Below are 13,910 nucleotides of genomic sequence, written 5' to 3' on the forward strand. Positions count from 1 at the left end.
TTGTCAGTATACTTGGTGTGTAGATAGCGATTCTGAACACAAAGGAATGCATTTGGGCTCACTTGGTTCAGAGTCGAGGTCAGTGTAACTACAAATAGAAAATGGGGTCAAAGTTGAAATAAAAAATCGATTTTCGTGCTGTGGAACGGAATAGTGTCGGTTCAGATTTCACTAAGATCCTTTTTTCTTTCTTTTTTGAGATAACAAGGTCATTTTAATGCCATTGGGTAATTAAAATAGAAAAATGGGGTCATAGTTAAAATTTAAAAAAAATCACTTTGATCATCAAAAGCTGGTTTCGAGTTTAGGCTCTTGGTGCTCTGACTTCAGACAAGTTGTTGAGTACATTGGTGTAATTATACTTTAGATTTACCTTAATTTTATGTTTTACTTTATTAATTTGTTATTTTTGCGCTAATGTTAGAGCCTTTCTCAGCGGGGATTTTATATACATTGTGTTGTCTAAATTGTTGAAAATAGGGTAAGTGCGAGGTTGGCATGCCCTAAACGCGTTTAAACCCCCAGTTTCCTTTATATAGGTTACTGACCGTTCCAAGGCGGTGCCCCTATTTTCAACTGGTTTTCTGTCTGTCTTGTATCGTCTGTTGCGTATGTTTTCTTGTTTGTTGTATGCGTTTTTTCCTCCTCCTTACTCCCCCTATTGCCCCCCTCCTTTCCCCTTGCATTTGCGCTACTTTTTGCATCCCTCCCCCTTTACTTTGAGTTAGTTTTCGTGGCTCCCCTTTATTCAGGCTGACAGAATCCTAAGGAGGTACACAATTGTTTTTTCCTGCTTATATTGGTGCGTTTGTGTGATTGTGAGTCTAAGACAGTGCCCTACTGTTTTCTATGTTATTTAGTTGGGTATGGTTGTGTGTTTGATTGTGGTACACGAGTGTCTGCGCTTACGTTGTAGTGTGACTGTTATTAAGGAACGTAGCATTCCCTTTGTATTTTCATCCATGTTCTTCTTTCCTCTTCAAATTCCACATCCCCCCACACCCCACCTTTTTACCACTTCCTCACCCTCTATCTATATTTCACATAAAGTAATATGTACTTGTTAGATGTTTGAAGCAACACGTCTATAATATTTTTCCATTACAGCTTCTTTATGTTGTGGGCCTACTTTGCTAATGCGTGGCTCTGAGGCTGTGTTTTAGGTGCTATGTGCTTCCGAGAAATCTACCCTTACCTATTATAACTTTTAATTGTACTTTTCTTATACCTGTACTTTTGAATGGAATGATTAAATGCAGTCAGATATGTAAAATAGAACATGACCATCTGTTGGCGTGATACAAAGTTTGAAAACCTCGTTTTCCTTAAGTTTCCACCTTTCTTGTTTTAAATGTCTGTTTCTTTAGATTCATGAAAATGTACAGTCCATGCATGGTGATATTAATGGCTTGCATCAAACAATACAGATAATGAAGAAGCAGCTCGAGGATTATAACCGCCAAATGGAAATGCAAACGCAACAGATACAAGATGTTGGTAATGGCGATTTTTGGTGTGTAATGATAGCTTCATACAGCTCTTTACAATATGAAAAATCTTGATTCACATCAATGACTGTTATTTTTAAAGGCTTACAATGTCCGTTTTAATAGAGGCTGTACGTTGCTATTATATTTATTAAATTTTAATAAATACAAATTTTCATTTTTGTATTTGGCTTTCAGACGGTCAGCCAACTCCTATATTGCCCTATATTTTTGCACTTTCCTATATATTCTAACATAGTTTCCTATATAAATATTTACTGTAGTTTGAATATCCATGGTTACCAACAAAAATGGGAAATATTTTGCCAGGTTTTTTTTGTTTGTTTGTTTGTTGTTTTTTTGTTTGCTTTGTCCACTTGAAAAGAATTATAAAGTGATTTGTAACATTAAAGGCAACTTTCCAGAAGACATAAAAATAGAATGTTATTGTTTCTCCAATTGTTTAAAATATACTTTCTAAACAAGAGAAAAAGTGAAAACCTTTCTGTGGGGAAATTTGATTTTGATCTGCATAGATTTAAGGTGAGAATTCCATTTCTATATGACCAATCGGACGTATTTTATGATAGTGCAGGTCGTCTGTCTGACTGTGTGCAATTCTATTTGCAGTTTTGTTTCCACTCATTACCTTAAAATTGCTTTAACCTATGATCCTCCAACTTGATATCGAACATCACTCATTGGCAATGCATGACCCCTATTGATATTGAGATTGATGGTTCAAGGTGAAGGTCATTGTATCTGTTAGTACAAAAATCGTATCTACTCAATAGCTTATTAGCTCAATAGCTTTTTATGTTGGCATATGGCTCCTTACAGGCGCCACCGAGTTATACTTGACACAGATGTTACCATTCATAACTCAGTGTTACATACCTATATTTAAGGTCAAATAGTTAAAGGCCTAGATTCACTACTATACAAGTGTACCCCCCCCCCCCAAATCCAATATACAACTCCCATCTTATCTGCTGCTTATCAGCGATTATGTAACAGTAACTGATTAGAGGGCAATTAGCACAGCAGGGACCCCAACTAGACCATGAAAATGTGTGCAGTGGAGTTGAAAGAAATTAATTTTTCTTCAGTGAATGTGGAATGATAATAATAATAATTATTATTTTGATATTATATAGATGATAATAACTATTACCTTAATGGTTATAGTAATGATTATAATAATAATAAAAAATAATCATAATCATAATCATTATTATTATTATTATTATTATTATTATATTACATATAGGATGATGAAAGATACATTATTTGAATATAAAATTATTGTGTTCCATCTATCCTCAATTTGCCTTTTCAGTATGTTGCCAAAAGTGACTTTTTTCATGCTTTGCTTTGTAACTTTGAAATGCACATTCTGTTTTCAATTCTAGACAAATGTTATTTAAAGTATTCTGCAAGCTTTAGATGAGTAAAAGTCACATTTTTCTAAAATATCACAATTCTCCAGACAGAATTTGAAAAAAAAACACTTGCATATTTCTTTAAGTAAGTTTCTCATTATTTCATTATTATGAAAATAACTTTATGATTATTTTATTATTGTGTTTGATCAATTAATATTTTTCTTTACATAGAAATGCCAAAAAAAAAACTAGTATAACTTTAAAAGTTATCATTTATTCATTAATTTAAAATAAATTACATTGTTTCCCCTTCTTACTAATTGATACACTTGTAAGGTAGACTGACTCTCCAATAAACAATGACCCTTGTTTATTGGAACCATACTGTGATGGTCATTAGCCCCAAACTGTGCTGGTGAAGACAGAAATCCCTTGGCCCACTGCCAAAATCTAGGCCTTTAAGGTCAGGTGAGCGACTTAGTGTCACTATGGCACCCTTGTTTTCTTTTCTTTTTTACTTTCTGTTCCTTTTGTTGAAACTATAATTTTAGCTCGACTGTATGAAGTATATGGAAAACTATCCTACTCGCCCCAGTGTCGGTTTCGGCGTCAACGTCGGTTAAAGTTGTTTATGCACATTATCTTGATTTAATTTATTAGACTAATGAAAATCTCCCATCACATCCCGTTTTTAGATTATCATAAGATAAGTTCACATACTAGGTTCCATAACGTTTCATTTGACCGAATCATTTCCCTTTTTGCACTTGAAATAAGTCACAAAGTGATATTTCCTTCAGTATTTCTGAAACCTCGGCATGCATTGGATTGAAATTTCACAAAAACATGTTGGATCATAAAGCAAGAGTACAAATTAAGTTCGATGACTCTACCTTTTCTTTTGACATAATTACTCCACTTTTAGGTTTAAAAAATATGGTATTGAGTACTTCTAAAGCCAATGAATGAATTTCCTTGCAACCCCATGCAAACGTCTTGGATCATACAGCAAGTCTAATTCTGAATGACACTTGGCATGCTGAAAAAGGTGTTTCCAAAGTAATTAATTCAGTTACAAGTGGCCCTGGTAAAAATGGCACAACGAGCTAAGAGACAAAGCTGCTTCTGTTAAAACGCATGTTTAATATGCGATGAAAAAATTTCAGGGATCAACAGAAAGACTACGACAAACTCTTGAAATCATTATTTTCCATTATCAAGATAAACATGAAAACTGCTTAGCAGAATCACGATGTAAAGCAGACAGGAATTATGTACCATCAAAGTTAATTTAAAAGGACAGTTTTGCAGTGTCTATGCTTTCCAAAGCAATCAAAAGTCTTCAAATATACAAGACACCGGAAGACTATGTTCATTGCATGGATACACATTACCTAGAATCTGTTATCAAAGCATGTCTGATATATCATGACAAAAGACTATCATATGGCAAAAAGGAATATGAAAGAAGAACAAACATGGCAGTGTTAGACTGGAATGAAAATGTTGACAGACCTTACACGTCTGTTTTTGTGACAGAAGACCCCAGAAATCCCCGGAGGCAGACAGGCAAAAAGGCACTGCTTGACAAAACTTACATCTTAACGTCTGGGTTGCGAGCAAGAATTATAGATACCATTTACCATATAGCTTATTAATGTTTACAAGCCTGTGTGAAACTTTAAAACAAGAAACTGTCAAGTGATGAGTATTCAAGTATTTTATAAATATGATTTATCATTATTCATTATAATCAAGTCCTCTAAATTTAGTCAAGATTTTACTGATTTAAAAAGTAATATTGCAATGCTTTAAACAGATGTTACACTAATGTGGTATGATTTAAGTTTACGAATAGCAACATTGTTCTTTGCATTTTCTATCAATTGTTGATTAATATGACTAATATAAACTTATTTCAATCCAAGTATATAGTACAATATTGTTTATACATCATTCAACGATAGCAGGTCATTATGTTATACTGTAGTAGAGAAAATTAGGTGACTGTCAGTAGGAAACTCTTTTTTTCATGGCAATCCTTCATTCACTTTTTCTAAATGTACTGTGTAACACTTTTATTATGTTATAAATGTACATTTGTAATTCATGTCGGTCAGAAGCTATACATAGCTTGTGTATTCTGTTTATGTTCTACCAAATAAAATTTGTTTCTGTTTCTCCTGTCCTAATTATGTTAAAATGAGGACGGTGGTCCCCATTTAGGAGTCACTACAGCTAAAAGTCATTTAAAACTCGATAGCGCTTATCTCAAAATCCCTTCTATCTTGAAGACATTTTTAAGTACCGTCCCGAAAAACACAAGCACAAAATAGCATTTTAAATCGAAAATCTTTCATCTCAAAGTAAAATGCTCGATCCCTTGGAATTCGAGATATCGAGTACCAACTGTACCTTTAAATGACCTCTCAGGGACCGCTTGATGTTCTTTATCAAAGTTTGTAAGGTCCTCTGTCAGTTTTATTCAAATCAGGGTGCTTGGCCGCATTGCGCTGCTTCTAGAAGTAAAAACAGAAAAAAAACACCCTTAATTTTAGCCCCCGTACCCGGACGGCCTTGGGACCAAGCTTTTTTGTCCAGTTTAGAGGCGTATACGGTTTAGAGAGAATTATTTTTGTAACATGCACTATTTACTGATAACGTAATAGGAAATCACGAACGTTCTTGTTTTCTTTGACAAAAGCTTTTTATAGGGGTATTAATAACCTGTAATGATAGCTACAGTTAGAATTTAAATATTATTATGAGAATGAGTGTCATGTTTTCTACACTTAAATGGTGTAAAGTTTTGATGCACTGGAAAGATTGGCCAGGCTTTGAAAACTGAAACACAGTACACCTTTAAATGCAGTGTATTTTGTTTTCACCTGCTATAGGTCAACAGCCAGCAATTCTAATATATGAGAGAGACGGTCATTGTACCAGACAGCCTGTAGCCAACAAACCTAAAACCCAAAATCCTTATGCTATGTCCGAAAAAGAGATACTTGATTTAAGTAAAAAGATAGGTAATGTATATCTATTTCCTTTTTAACATCCATGATGACATTAGACATTTAAGTTACAGTTCGAATGACCTTTCTGATACTTTATCGAGAAGTTAGGAATGTGTCCTAGGTTATAAAATGCAACATGGAGACCAGTGTTAGAATGTACATTGCCCTTGGTCTATCAGAAGCATCTAGTCAGACTGGCCTCCGAACTCAGTTTTAAACCTTGGAAAATGATTAATAGACTGAGAAGAAGAAGATATTTAAACATAAACTTCCATTTTTCATATGTTTGAACTTGCCATTTACAGATTAGTTTAAAGGAGTTCCGGGTCAGCATTCATCATCTCAAAATGCAAATGCGGACTAATTTTAGTCACACTATGTTTAAACCAAACAAAGATCTAAGTTTCAGAATTCAAATTATGAATACTAGCCCAGTTGAACCAAAATAATTACAATTCTTAAACTAATTTAGGTACTAGTTGTCATTAATATGCATATAGTTCTGTTATCTATTTTGATAAATAACGGTGTAATGAAATAGCCAAACTGTGTTTGTGCTTTGGAAAAACATTTTTTCTCGCAACTTCATTAATTTATAATATCTATTTTGACAGGAAATGAGTGGGAACAGCTTAGAATACATCTAGATTTCACAAAGGCACAGGCAGATGCCCTAAAGGGGGCTTATAATGATGACGTAAGTAAGCGTATTTGGGAAAATACAGGCTTAATGTATTATGCTTGGGGTGGGGCATACAATTGCCAACCATTTCCGACCATCACGAAATCTTTTTCTGGATAACTCCTTGAGTTATCAATGGCCCTGCTTCTAATCGATAGCCATTAGTTATCTAGCTGGCGGCTCACCAACCAACTTCTCTTCAACAACAAGACCCGTCTGTGACAGGGCTCGAACCTTCGGCCTTCCGATTGCGGGGCATGTGCCTTATCCATTAGGCCACCGCAGCTCGGTATACAAGACTCAGTTCTGTACAGTTTTGCGAGGGATAACAATAGAATCACTCAGCTCATGACTACTGTTTGGTTCAAAACCGTTATATGGATGTAGAATTGTTTCATGTGAAGAAGCCATTTAGCAGCCATGATAATGGTTCTAGCAAGGTGGCTATAGTTGAAAAAAAAATATCAAAGGCCCATCTGGAGTCCTTCCTCCCTTCTTTATAAGTTGGACATTCTCCATATGACCTAATTGTGTAGAAATTGCTTAAAAGTATATATATATATATATATTTTTTTTTTTTTTTTGATTTTCGGATATGAGAGTCAAGAAGTCCTTGTCAGCGCATGTGATGGATTTATTCATCCATTTGGAACGAGATGTATAAACTCTTTCATATAAGCATTGACTCTTAAATTAGTTTATGTACGTTATGAAAATAATGATTAGCACTGATCTACTAGCTTCTGCTTTTAAGGGAATACTTTATTATTTTACAGGTTCAGCAGAGGATCCATCAGATGCTGAAAACCTGGCATGATGTTGTGGTTGACTGCGGCGAGAATCCGAAGATGCTTCTTGCAGCGGCTTTTGTCAATGCTTCAACTAACTATGCAATGGCATACAAGCTGGTTCCTAAGGAGCAGTTTAATGGTATAATATCTACACTGGATACAGATGAATTTTTTTAAAAGATTTCAAAATTTGTCCCAGTCTTTCGGGATGAGATTTGCTATTTGAAAAATTTAGTTTGACATGAAACATTGTTTAGTGTTTAACATATAGGATATTCATAATTGACACTATAATAAAAGAAATGGATCGATATATAAAGGGGTCAGTTTAATTTTGTTTCAGTTCTTTGTTAAGTGGAATATTGCGGTTAACAAAGAACTGAAACAAAGTAAAACTGACCCCTACAGAAGTGAAATATTGCGGTTAATTTTAAGCAATTTTCTATGCAATAATGGCTTTTTAGGACATCAGCCTAACATATTGCAATGTTCTTTTCTTGTAAAAATTAGTTTAATTCAAATTGCTTCTATATCTGCAATTGCTACCTGCATGCCTAATGCATTCTATACATACATTGACAATTTAAAGAAGTTTGTAATGATTCATCATTTGCTGATTCATCATTTCAGCAAATGCAGAAGCTAAACAGACCACGGTAGAACAGATTCAAGAAATAGTATTCAGTAAAAGAGGTTATGATCGTCCAGGTAGCGGTCCTTATTTGCTACATAGTGGACCGGTGTCTGTTAATGTGTATGGGGATGTAAGATTTGAAGGATCCGTGGCGATACCCAGTTCACAATCCAACCAGTCGTGCAGTATGTATTATTACATGGCTCCTCACATAAAGCACCGGTCCATGGTTTGTGCTATACAACTGGCCTATATTCAATAATAAAATCTGTAAAAAGACAAGTTCAGTACATGTTTACTGGGCTTATAATTTAAAAATTCATAAATTTGAAAATAAAACTCTGAACGTTTCTGATGTAATGTAAAAAACACTTATTGAATTGCTTGCCAGCAGTTGTCAAAACTTGACAAGAATCCATTCAGTAAGTGTATATTGTATTTTGTACTAGAGCTCTGCTAGGGTTGTCATATAAGGACGCTAATAGCAGATTTGCAGAATGGTTGTGGTTCTACTCAGTGCCTCCTTGTACATGAACTAATGTCCCGAGGGACATCGGGATCGGGGATCTGTTGAAAATTATATAGGTGGTCCAAATCTCTTTGCTGTACCTTAAAAAAAACAGAGAGTAGCTCAGTAGGTCAGGGTTAAGAATATTAAAGCTTAGTATTGAGATTTGTATCAAAAGTTATACACGTTGTCCAAATTTCTGTGCTGTACCTTAAAAAACAAGAAAGTAGCTCAGTAAGTTAGGGTTAAGAATATTAAAGTTTAGTATTAAGATTTGTATCAAAAGTTATACACGTGGTCCAAATGTCTGTGCTGTACCTTCAAAAACAAGAAAGTAAGTCAGTAGGTCAAGATTAGACTATTCAAGATGAGTATTGAAATCTGTATTAAAATTTATACAGGTCCTCCAAGTTTCTATGCTGTAACTTCAAAAACAAGAAAGTAGGCCGGTACGTCACGATTAAGACTATTCAAGATGAGTATTGAAATCTGTATCAAACATTATTCATGTGGTCCAAATGTCTTTGCTGTAACTTCTAAAACAAGAAAGTAGGTCCGTAGGTCACGATTAAGCCTATTCAAGATGTGTATTGAAATCTGTATCAAAAATTATACAGGTAGTTCAAATCTCTTTGTTGTAGCTCCAAAAACAAGAAAGTAGGTCAGTATGTCATGGTTAAGAATATTAAAGATCAGTATGTAAATCTGTATCAAAAATTATAAACGTGGTCCAAATTTCTTCGCTGTAACTTAAAAAACAAGAAAATAGGTCAGTAGGTCATGATTAAGACTATTCAAGATGAGTATTGAAATCTGAATAAAAATATACACGTGATCCAAAATATTTTGCTGTAACTAAAAAAACGAAAAACATAGGTCAGTAGGTCACAACTAAGACTATTTAAGATGAGTATTGAAATTTATATCAAACATTATACTTGTGGTCCATTTCCACTCAATATCTTGAGAAAACTTGATGCATAGGTGCATAGTTTAATCACTTACTGTTGAATAGTAAAGTATGAAATAGAAAGTGTTTTGTACATACAGTAACTTAATAACTGTTTAAGATAGTTATTGCCTTCAGTCTTGGTATATAGGTGGGGGCAATGAGACGATTTGCAGAGGGCATAAACTAGGCTGTTGGGTCAAGGTTTCAAATGGAGCTCAGAGGTCAAATTTGTCCTTTATATTTTGTTTCCAAAGAATAACAATTCAAGGTATTGATAGGTGACGAGAAGACGATGTGCAGTTCAAAGACTAAGGTCAGTGCAAGGTCCGATCTGTCTATAATATATGTGTCCATGACATAACCATTTGCAGTATTGACTTCACACTTAGCTAGATAGGTGATGATAAACCAATGTGCAGTGCGCATAACTTGGTTGGTTGGTCAAGGTCTAGGTCACAAATTGAGTTCAAATTTGTCGCTTGTATTTTATGCCTGGAGCTCAACTATAAAACTATTCAGCTATTCAATGTATTGATTTTAAGACTGGAATGTAGGTGGATGGTGATGACATGATTTTAGGACATTGCTACCCTCACCCCCATCCCCTCTATTTTTTTAAAAAAAAATCACTTTTATATTCTTGTGCCTCAGCAAGGTCAAGTCTGTCCATCATATTTTCACTCCGGAGCAACACTTAATAACCCTTCAAACGTAACTTATAGATAGGTGGCAATAAGACCATGTGCATAGCACTTAAACTGACCTCCATTAGCATATGAGCTTGGTTGGTAGGTCAAAAGTAAATGTACCAAATTGTGTTTAAATGTCAAATCTGTCCGTCCAGAGCAAAACTTCAAAACTACTCGAGATATTGACTTTAAACTTGAAATACTTTTAAAACGCCTCCATTACACACATGCATTTGCCCCATCCAGGAAAAATCATCTTTAGTTACTTGTGCCTCAGTATTACATCATGGTAACTATATAAAATGGCCTAACCCCGGGTCATTTTTTTCTTCTTCATCCTCTGGTCTAGAACTAATCAGATGAATATTGCCCCGCTTTGCGGAGCTCTTGGTCGTATTTTTCATAATGTCGTCAAGACCCCTCACCGTTGTCTGTGTTCCAACTATATTTTAATAACAATATTCAAATGAAACACTTTAAATGCTGTAATTCCACAACCCAGTCATCATTTTTTTAAAGTTGAGGAACAATGCTAGCAGGCAAGTTGGACTATATTTTAAAGTCTACGTCATATCCTTAAACTACAACCTTATGCAACAATTACTGAACTATAAATACAGTATAAAGGATTAAACTAGTCCATGTTCATGTTACTTTGTAAGCACGTAGCACATTCGCAGTGGGTGATTCCATTTATTTCTAAGGTCAGTGGATCAAAGGCCAAAGATAGTGGCAGTACGTTTCTGGAGAACAGATGAACATACAGTTTCCATACTTGGAATGCACATTGCCTATAAGCCGTGAATGTCCCCTGTTGATTTTGAGTATTTTGGTCCAATCTTAAAGTCACAGTGCAACAAATACATTCACAATAGGCCCCTCTTAGTTTCTCCTTAAAACATCATGGTCACTCTTATTGTCAGTGGTCAGACGGACATCAATCATTATGTGATTGTCTGGTTGTCGTCCTTCCATCTGTTAGCAATTTAGTTTTAACTCGGTTACTTTAGAAAGCATAACCTATAATCCCCAATCTTGAGAAATTATGAAGTGTACAACACCCCTTGTAGCACAAGCTTAAAATCGGAACTTGTTTTACTGGTACGATTAATTGAATGGACTCTGATGATCACAAAGGACCAGATAATGTAGCAACAATGTGTCCAAGTAAACAATTTAAAAAAAATAAAATGTACTTCCAGTCATTTCAGGGAGTTTGGCAAAGGTGTTGCATTAAAACGTATTTTAAGAGTATGAGTTTCTGAGACTAAAGGATGCAAATGGATTGTGTGTTTATGATGTATTTCAGACTCGAACTCCGACGATGGGCTTGATGGATAATGGTGATGGTAGTACAGTGAGTGGGCCACCTTCAGGATCATTTAATGTGTATGGTGGAAAAGTAACAATGGGTATTGGATCAAATTTCGTCATTGGTCTTCTTAGACAGAGATGTCCTGCACAGAATTTTAACCCACCAGTAACTTAATAATAATAAAGATGTTCTGTAGATTGGGAACTTTTCGTGTCACGATTACTTTGTGACTTGATAGACTCCTTAAACTTTATTTTGATAGTACATAGACTTGAATTACTGTTATTTTGTGATTTGATAGACTAACATTACTATTTTTGTGATTTTGTGAGTCATATCACTGGTATTTTTCGATTTGGTTCACATTGCTATTTTTCTGTGATTTTATAGGCTCACATTACTTTTTTGATAGACATAGCCGCTTAATACCACATAACTACGTTTTGCCATTTGGTAGACTATAACTACCCTTTAATATAGACTCACATTACTAATATTTTATTATTTGACATGTTTACAAGCATTTAATTTACTATTTTTCGTAATTTGACAGACTCATTACTTTTTTGTTAAAATGACATTACTTTTTGATTTACTCTCATTACTATTATTTTGTGATTTGAAAGATCTAGATAGTTGAATTATGCCTAATTAAAAAAAAACGACCTTACAACACAACAACAGCACTCATCCGGCATTTTGAGGAAAAATTCTACTTTCTTATCTCGACTGTCGGATATCATAAAAATAACCTTGCAACGCTTACATTGCAATTATGTCATTACACAACGTAACAAGTACGAAAGTTGCTGCAAGATGCAGCAAAAGGAAACTCCGCACCAAACAAAGCAGTGTACGTAGTACTGATAGAATAGAAGATGATATAACGATACTGGTGTCTTTGTTGTAGACCCCAGGCAAAAAGACAGTCTGATGGGGTTCAAGAATGTTGGAATAAAACATTGCCTTTGTAGTGTGAGCAGGATTTTTATCGTGCATTTTATTGACCTAATTATTGACTGAACATGACCTATATGCGAAATTGACCTCTTACTTTCGGTATATGGAATGACATGTATTGCATACATGCGGTTGTGCTTAAATTCAAACTTACGTAGTTGCTCATCTGAAACTTTTAAACTTACCTCAGATGTTATCAAGACCATTATTCTGATAAATGTCTAATCAGGAATGTGGGCTCTATATGATACTTTCAAGTTAAATGACGAGGAAGGACTAAGATGTGCATTTTATCCCACATAGGGCGTGAAACTTGCAGTTTATAAAGAACAAGAAAATTATAATCCGTTTGTTATATGTTGAAGATTACTTTTAGTGTATTTACTTAGAGGGTATTGTTGTTGTTGTTGTTTTCTTCACCTCCTTAGGAGAACAGCTTATGAATGCGCAGCAATAAATATTGACTAAACAGTTCACTACTATAGACACCTTTACCACTATATACAGTCTTATACTGATCCACTGGTATTTTGGAAGGACAACGGTCAATGCTGTGCAATCAGTCACCTCTCAAGAAAGTCTGTTGTTCTAATATTGCTAAAGGTCAGCCTGTAAGAAACCTACATTGAGATAGTAAAGCAATGATAATTTAAAATGCAAGTCACCTTGGTTCAAAGACCAGTTTTTGCCTTATTGTTAGAGTCACATCTGTAAAATGTTTCTATGATAATGCATATCAAACATTAAATCCATGGGCGGAAATATATGAGTCAGCTCTTACGCATATCTATCCTATTTATTGAACTTCAGTGAATTCTAAAGCCAAGTCAGGAGAAAGTTCTTTTGTATGCAAAGTCTTAAGGCTAGGTAGGGATGGCGCTGGTTGCCGACAATACAAGCACGATCCTGATAATTTTTCTCATCATTAAGCAAATATCAAATTACAATGATAGGGCCTACTACCTTAAAAAAAGTTCTGTCACAAAAAAGAGAGAAAAAACACTTTTGAACGAGGATCTTGTTTAGAAAGAGTAGTAGCACCAGGCGTGTACTGCTACTCTTTTACAGGTAAAGCGTGAATTGCTTGAAATTATTAACAGATATATCTTTTCGTTTTAGTATTTATTACTAAAGTATTTTGTGTCTATGCATTTCCCAAGCTGTTACGAGGATTTTAATTTTTCACATAAATTTCTAATTTCGATCTACGGAATATCTTTTAATGAAGAGTATTTGAGCATTGCGGTTAAACTTTACGGGGAGTAGACACTATATTTTATCTGTCAATGTAAAAATGCATCGCATGATGTGTTTAGCGGTCACACTGTAAAAAAAATATGGGCAAATTTCCACTGAATTGACGCGATATTGTACGCATAACTACAGCATTTATAAATTATAGTCAAACGAGATGTTAAGATGCCAATACGTGCACAGGTACGTGTTAACAAGGTACTTACACATCACCTATATAATTTTTAAATGTATGC

At 34.7% G+C, this 13,910-nt stretch overlaps 1 protein-coding gene across 2 annotated transcripts; it reads left to right on the forward strand.

The window, feature by feature from the left end:
- The first annotated feature begins 1,347 nt into the window (after positions 1 to 1,347).
- Positions 1,348 to 12,815, forward strand: LOC128553916 (uncharacterized). 2 transcript variants are annotated; one of them, XM_053535114.1, is made up of 6 exons: positions 1,348 to 1,497; positions 5,770 to 5,901; positions 6,504 to 6,586; positions 7,348 to 7,501; positions 7,993 to 8,181; positions 11,455 to 12,815. In XM_053535114.1, the coding sequence occupies exons 1-6, from the start codon at positions 1,389 to 1,391 to the stop codon at positions 11,484 to 11,486; spliced, it is 699 nt and encodes a 232-aa protein (XP_053391089.1). In that variant the 5' UTR covers positions 1,348 to 1,388; the 3' UTR covers positions 11,487 to 12,815. The 2 variants fall into 2 exon arrangements, with proteins under 2 accessions (XP_053391089.1, XP_053391090.1); XM_053535115.1 differs by lacking the exon at positions 5,770 to 5,901 and having other exon boundaries at positions 1,364 to 1,497.
- Positions 12,816 to 13,910: the final 1,095 nt, after the last annotated feature.

This window comes from Mercenaria mercenaria, unplaced genomic scaffold (genome assembly GCF_021730395.1).
Source record: "Mercenaria mercenaria strain notata unplaced genomic scaffold, MADL_Memer_1 contig_4492, whole genome shotgun sequence".
Taxonomy (NCBI): Eukaryota; Metazoa; Mollusca; class Bivalvia; order Venerida; family Veneridae; genus Mercenaria; species Mercenaria mercenaria.

What these genes read in the sequence shown, in the direction of transcription:
- LOC128553916 (XM_053535114.1), top strand. Translation starts at nt 1,389, where the DNA reads ATGCATGGTGATATTAATGGCTTGCATCAAACAATACAGATAATGAAG. An exon ending in AGGGGGCTTATAATGATGAC is followed by an intron (nt 6,587 to 7,347) that starts GTAAGTAAGCGT and finishes ATTATTTTACAG; the next exon opens with GTTCAGCAGAGGATCCATCA. An exon ending in ACAATCCAACCAGTCGTGCA is followed by an intron (nt 8,182 to 11,454) that starts GTATGTATTATT and finishes GATGTATTTCAG; the next exon opens with ACTCGAACTCCGACGATGGG.